The sequence below is a fragment of the Zootoca vivipara genome, chromosome 10, assembly GCF_963506605.1.
Source record: "Zootoca vivipara chromosome 10, rZooViv1.1, whole genome shotgun sequence".
Classification (NCBI taxonomy): domain Eukaryota; kingdom Metazoa; phylum Chordata; class Lepidosauria; order Squamata; family Lacertidae; genus Zootoca; species Zootoca vivipara.
This window is the reverse complement of record NC_083285.1, coordinates 69,419,635-69,426,110: the sequence shown is the minus strand read 5'-3', so window position 1 is coordinate 69,426,110 and position 6,476 is coordinate 69,419,635. Positions and strand designations below refer to the sequence as shown.

Sequence of the window (6,476 nt, the reverse complement as noted above, 5' to 3'; positions counted from 1 at the left end):
CTGACAGGTGAGATACGTGGGTTTGTTTGCTTGGAAGCCGTCATCACCGCCCCCCTTCCCTTTAAAATGGTCCAAGGGTGGCTGAGTATCCTTCAGAATTTGGTCCTCGGACTACGCCACTCCAGACCAGCCACCCAGGACGGGACAAGCAGAGAGGTGAGTCTTGGCACCCCCAGAATCCCCTCCTTCCTCACTTGACATCTTTGTGTTTATTGTTAAGGCACTGGTAGTGAAAACAGGTAAGCAATGAGCTCCATGCTTGCAAGGAGTAAGAAGGATGGGAGGGAGATCTGCGCTCTCTTTGCATGTAATTTGGAAGCACCTAATTCACATGTTTTCAACCGATATGCAAACTGAAGCACAGCCAACCTTTGAAATTTGCACTTCTCTGAACCAATGTGCAGAACTTTTTGAACCAATGACTCTCGTGTAGAAAAATGCATGTATTAGGGGATAGTGTGTCTACAAACAAACCTATTAGTGAAATAAGAGGCAAAAATGCACTCTGCTTAGGGAAATGGCCCTGCAAAAATGTGTACATTATTAAGAACTGTATGTGAAAATAAGTTTTATTGGGGAAAAGTCACACTAACACGCTGAAGATATTTCATGAGGATCCCCTGCCCCCCCCCAAATGTAAACCATGCACTCCTGGAGAACTGAATTTAAGACTGGAAAAATAAGAAAAACAGAGAACTAAATGGGGTATTTTGTGAAATGACTGTTATTGGAATTGTAATGGATTATAGTCTTGAATGGAAGGGACCCAGGTGGCGCTGTGGTTAAACCACTGAGCCTAGGGCTTGCTGATCCGAAGGTCGGCGGTTCGAATCCCTGTGACGGGGTGAGCTCCCGTTGCTTGGTCCCAGCTCCTGCCAACCTAGCAGTTCGAAAGCACGTCAAAGTGCAAGTAGATAAATAGGAACCGCTAAAGCGGGAAGGTAAATGGCGTTTCCATGTGCTGCTCTGGTTTGCCAGAAGCGGCTTTGTCATGCTGGCCACATGACCTGGAAGCTATACGCCGGCTCCCTCGGCCAATAATGCGAGATGAGCGCGCAACCCCAGAGTCGGTCACGACTGGACCTAATGGCCAGGGATCCCTTTACCTTTTACCTTTATAGTCTTGAATATACACTGACATTATTTTAGTAGGGATACTTACTTTGAACAGGAAAATACAAGCTTGTATTAAGAATTATGTATGAAAATCAAATCTCATCAGGGCCGGATTTAGGTTTGATGAGGCCCTAAGCTCCTGAAGGTCATGGGGCCCTTGATATGTCCAGCTGTCCTTTGTCAACAACAAATGGTCACTGTTTTTTGTGTTGAATATATGCTACATGGTAACTTATGGACCTAATAGGTATCTGGGATGCGGGTGGCACTGTGGGTTAAACCACAGAGCCTAGGACTTGCCGATCAGAAGGTCGGCGGTTCAAATCCCCGTGACAGGGTGAGCTCCCTGACCATTAGGTCCAGTCGTGACCGATTCTGGGGTTGCGGCGCTCTTCTCGCTTTCCTGGCTGAGGGAGCCGGCGTACAGCTTCCCGGTCATGTGACCAGCATGACAAAGCCACTTCTGGCGAACCAGAGCAGCACACGGAAATGCCGTTTACCTTCCCGCCGGAGCGGTACCTGTTTATCTACTTGCACTTTGATGTGCCTTTGAACTGCTAGGCGGGCAGGAGCAGGGACCGAGCAACGGGAGCTCACACACCCCGTCACAGGGATTTGATCCGCTGACCTTCTTAACCCACAGCGCCACCTGCATCCCTGATACCAGCCCGGGGGGGGGTAGCAATTAAGAGTTGCCCTCCAGAATCTGAGCCTACCCCATCAGAGCATAAGATCGAGGGGCTCTAGAATGTGGGGGATGCGAGAATACACTGAGATGCTGCTGACACTTTGTTTTCCCAGGAGAACCAGAAGATGGGACACGTTGTCTACCTTGGGCTCTGCCTGTTGGGCTGCCTGATCCCTAACACTTTGGCGGAAGGTGAGCATTAGGAGAAGGGGCAGATCCAGCTGCTGCAGCTGTTGGTTTTGCAACTTTGCTGTGCGGTGGGGGCCGGTGCTTCTGGTTCTTAAGCAGGAGGTGGGGGGGGTGTTGAGCCCATCTGTGGGCAGGATTCCTGCACAGCAGAGAGTTGGGCTAGATGACCCTGGGGGTCTCTTCCAACTCTACAATTCTGTTTCTAATCAGTGCATTAGATCTGTGTAAGTTTGCCTATGTAAAGTTGGCAGCTTATTCCCTGGCCTTGCTGCTCTTGATAGTGGCTTCCCATCTGTGGAATCTCCCAGAGGGGGTATTTATATAGTCCCCCCTGGGGAAATGAAAAAAAATGTTCTTGCTTTATGCCTTTATGCGGCATGTTTATTTTAAAGAGGCAGTTCTACAGCACTTCTATATATTGTAAATTTATAGAAGATATGAGTTACCATTTTTGCTTGGATAAATAAATAAATAAATAAATAAAGTAATAAATAAATTAATAAATTAATAAATAATAAAGGAAATTATTGTTCCTAACTGGAAAAAGCCCTTCCAATAAGTTGTCTGTCTGGAGCTGCTCTCTGCCCCTTTTTAAAATGATGGAAGTTTTTGGCCTTTCCTTTCATCCTGTGCATGTTTGTTAAAGGCATCTGAAGGCAGCCCTGTTTAGGGAAGCTTTTAATGTTTAACAGACCAATATACAGTACACTTAAGTGTATATGTATGTGGTTTTTTTTTTGAAAATATGTTTTCTTTTTGAAAATGTGAAAAACATATATAAATAAAAAAGTATAACAATTTTATTTGAAAGCACCAGTGGCGCCTTATCTTGCCATGCTAGTTGGATGCCTGTCGCAATTGCACTGTACATGGGCTCCCAGTACGTTTCCAAGCACAGTTCAAAGTGTTGGTGCTGACCTTTAAAGCCCTAAATGGCCTCGGTCCTGTATACCTGAAGGAGCGTTTCCACCCCCATCATTCTGCCCGGACACTGAGGTCCAGTGCCAAGGGCCTTCTGGCAGTTCCCTCCCTGCAAGAAGCCAAGTTGCAGGGAACCAGGCAGAGGGCCTTCTCGGTAGTGGCACCCACCCTGTGGAACGCCCTCCCTTCAGATGTCAAGGAGATGAATAACTACCTGACATTTAGAAGACATCTGAAGGCAGCCCTGTTTAGGGAAGTTTTTAATGTTTGATGTTTTATTGTGTTTTTAATATTTAGTTGGAAGCTGCTCAGAGTGGCTGGGGAAACCCAGCCAGATGGGCGGGGTATAATTATTATTATATTATTATATCACAGATCAGATGTGGAAAAGCCCCTGCTGGAGTTGCATAGACAACATGGCGCTGCAACAATTTCAGCAATAATGTCTGGGTTCCCATAAAGTGGGGAGTGAGCAGGTGGAAGGTCAAGGGGGAAAGATTAGTTTGGAAAGAGCCGGAAGGAACAGGATTCCTAACGCCAGGGCTTCCTCGAGGGGCTCCACCTGTCAAGGAAAGGGTTGGGGGTCTGGGGCATCTATACCACTCTCTATCCAATTTCTCGCAGGTGCCGCCAATCGCACCCAGAGCGCTCGCGCTCCCTGCCCTCCAGGAGCCATCTTCTACATAAATTACTGCTACGAGTATTTTAGCTCCAGCCTCCCAAAGTTTGATGCCGAGGTAAGTTTCACCAGGGGGAATGGGAAGAGCTCAAGGGCCAAGTCCTTGGGAATCCTGGCTGTGGGCAGCATCTCACTCGTTGCCCCCTTTCTCCTCTCTACAGATCAGCTGCCAGAGGAGACATGGGTCCCAGCTGGCCTCCATTCTTTCTGAAAGGGAAGCAAACTTCATTTACCGTTACCTGCAAAAATATGACCCTAGCAGCGTCTGGATCGGTTTGGAAGCTGCACGTGGTAGCTCGGTAGGTGCCTTTAGGACTCTCTGGTCTAAACCAAAGAGCCTAGAGCTTGCCGATCAGAAGGTCGGCGGTTTGAATCCCTGTGACGGAGTGAGCTCCCATTGCTCGGTCCCTGCTTCTGCCCACCTAGCAGTTCGAAAGCACATCAAAGTGCAAGTAGATAAAATAGGTACTGCTCCGGCAGGAAGGTAAACGGCGTTTCTGGGCACTGCTCTGGTTTCGCCAGAAGTGGCTTAGTCATGCTGGCCACATGAGCCGAAAAAACTGTCTGCGGACAAATGCCGGCTCCCTCGGCCAGTAAAGCGAGATGAGCGCCACAACCCGAGTCGTCGGTGACTGGACCTAACGGTCAGGGGTCCCTTTACCTTTAAGATGCAGACTGTACGAGCTCCTCAGCTCCCTTGAGGTCCTTCAAGTGTAGCTCACCGGCTCTCACTTCACTCTGAAACCACTTTCTTCCCCAAACGTCAAACCTTGAAGTCCTCATATGGAGATGGGATTATTTCTCGGAGTCATAGCTGCCAAGTTATCCCTTTTTTTAAAGGGATTTTCCCTTATGCTGAATAGGCTTCCTCGCGAGAAAAGGGAAAACTTGGCAGCTATGCTCGGAGTGGCTCTGTGGGAGGTTCTGAAGCTCCAGCTCCTCATTGTCTTTCCTCCTTGCCAACTCTCCGTGCGCTATCTATAAAGTCACAGATTCTGTGACATCTCCCCACCACCTCACAAATTGTCAGTCCCCTTTCACCTTTATGGCTCCAGCCGCTGGAGACTCAAACCAACCCTTTGGCCTTGTCAGTTGCGCTGATTCCCCAGCTGTGTCCTCTCTGGGGATGTGGGGAGCCATGGGCTTGCATTCCTCTTTTATCACAGGACGTTCCTTTCTCCTTCTCTCTCTCCAGAAATTGATCTGGTATTGGAACGATGGATCTGTCTTCTCTCAACCTCTCTGGGACGGCCGCAGCATCAGCACCTCCATCTCTACATACGAATGTGTCTCCCTGTCTCCTTCAGGTATGCAGGAAGAGAGACTGGGGAAGGAGGGGGAAACCCCTCTCCATTCAAGGAATTGAGGGAAACTGAAACACAACTGTCTTCAGACACTCTGAATGTTGCAATGCAGTTCTCCAGCCATGTGTGTGCAAAACCACATATACTTGGGTAAAGGGTGCTTTAAAATGCTAACATCTGCAAAAGTAACATGCAAAGGTCTGCTGTATATGGGGAAATGGCCTTGCAAAATTGTGTTGACTGGTTGATAGTGGCCTTAAAATGCTGATGAATGTTCAGGAGGAGCTTAAAAAAAACCCAAACCCACCAAGAATCACAAACTGATGTGGAAATATACAGGTAGAGAACTCAAGAATGGGAAAATGGGAAACTGACAAAAAAAAAAAAAGACGGGCGGACGGACTTATTCCTGTGCAGAAAGGACTTGGCAAGGAAACTGAGGACAGGGAGAGATGAGGCTCCAGAGAGAGAACGGCACTAGTTTCCTCTTTATACTTGGCACTTCGTATCACCTGGGCTGCATTTCTGTTTTTGATCTGTTACCTCCATTGGGGTCGGTAGGCTAAGTCTAGAGTGGTTCTTTGGCCCAGAGTAGGGAACAGGGAACTCTGCCCCACGCAAAGGTGGAACTTAAATTCAAATGCAGAATTCAGCTTTTTGATAGGCGGCTTCAGTGATGTTTCATTTGTGCAGGTGTGGGGAATGCTTGAAAACATCTCAGATGTCACAAAGATCTCACAAACCACAGGGAAAGGGTTCTTCATCTCTCTCTCTCTCTCTCTCTCTCTCTCTCTCTCTCTCTCTCTCTCTCTCTCTCACACACACACACACACACACACACACACACACACACACCCAACTGGCAAAAGTAGAATGGCTTGTTCAAAATACTTCTGCTTATGTATTTATCAAATCTCTTGGTTCCTTTTCCTCATAATTGTCCCTCCTCCCAAACAGGGAAGGAAATACTTTATTTACTCAAAAGGAAGTCTACATTCTCTCCCCTTCTGGACACTCCCTAGGATTCACTCTCAACCTTCTGCCCTGCAGGTTCCACGAAATGGACCCAGCGTTCCTGTACGACTAGTTTGCCATTCCTTTGCAAATTCAAGGCCAGCTATTAGGCCTGAACTGCCACCCTCGGCCTGAGAGGAGCACCCAAGGACCTCCAGCTTCCTGACAGGTCCGAGGCCAGCCCCTTTTCCCCAACTGCTCTGTTCACCTGCAGGAAATCTACCCCCTCCCCTCCTCTATTGGCCTGGAGCAGAAAAAAAAACAAGAGGCGTTTCCCAAAATAAATCCAGTTTGGACTCTTGATTCCACCAAGACCTAGCCAACAGTACCACATCTCTCCAAACTGGGAAACATGCCCCAGGAGATATGAAACCTGCCTCAATTTTCTGCATAGAGATGAGATGCTTTTGTGGACTGGTTAGCTGAGTGAGTCAACGAAGCTTTCCTTGTGCTTTGCAAAGTGATGGGGCCAACTTTGGAACCCCCTTGCCCAGGCCACACCATGGAAATTTGCAAAGGGCTTTGGAAACCTTTGCAAGTCGTCTGCTCTCTCTCTCTCTCTGGC

At 48.0% G+C, this 6,476-nt stretch overlaps 2 protein-coding genes across 2 annotated transcripts; both read left to right on the top strand.

Moving 5' to 3' along the window:
* LOC118078816 (lithostathine-like) lies at window positions 1-4,294 on the top strand. The gene is made up of 5 exons (XM_060279765.1): window positions 1-156; window positions 1,918-1,996; window positions 3,539-3,651; window positions 3,755-3,892; window positions 4,262-4,294. The coding sequence occupies exons 1-5, from the start codon at window positions 67-69 to the stop codon at window positions 4,292-4,294; spliced, it is 453 nt and encodes a 150-aa protein (XP_060135748.1). The 5' UTR covers window positions 1-66.
* A 422-nt stretch (window positions 4,295-4,716) lies between these two features.
* On the top strand, window positions 4,717-6,239 carry LOC132592740 (lithostathine-like). The gene is made up of 2 exons (XM_060279447.1): window positions 4,717-4,900; window positions 5,948-6,239. Exons 1-2 carry the CDS (start codon window positions 4,720-4,722, stop codon window positions 6,019-6,021), a joined length of 255 nt encoding a protein of 84 aa, XP_060135430.1. The 5' UTR covers window positions 4,717-4,719; the 3' UTR covers window positions 6,022-6,239.
* Window positions 6,240-6,476: the final 237 nt, after the last annotated feature.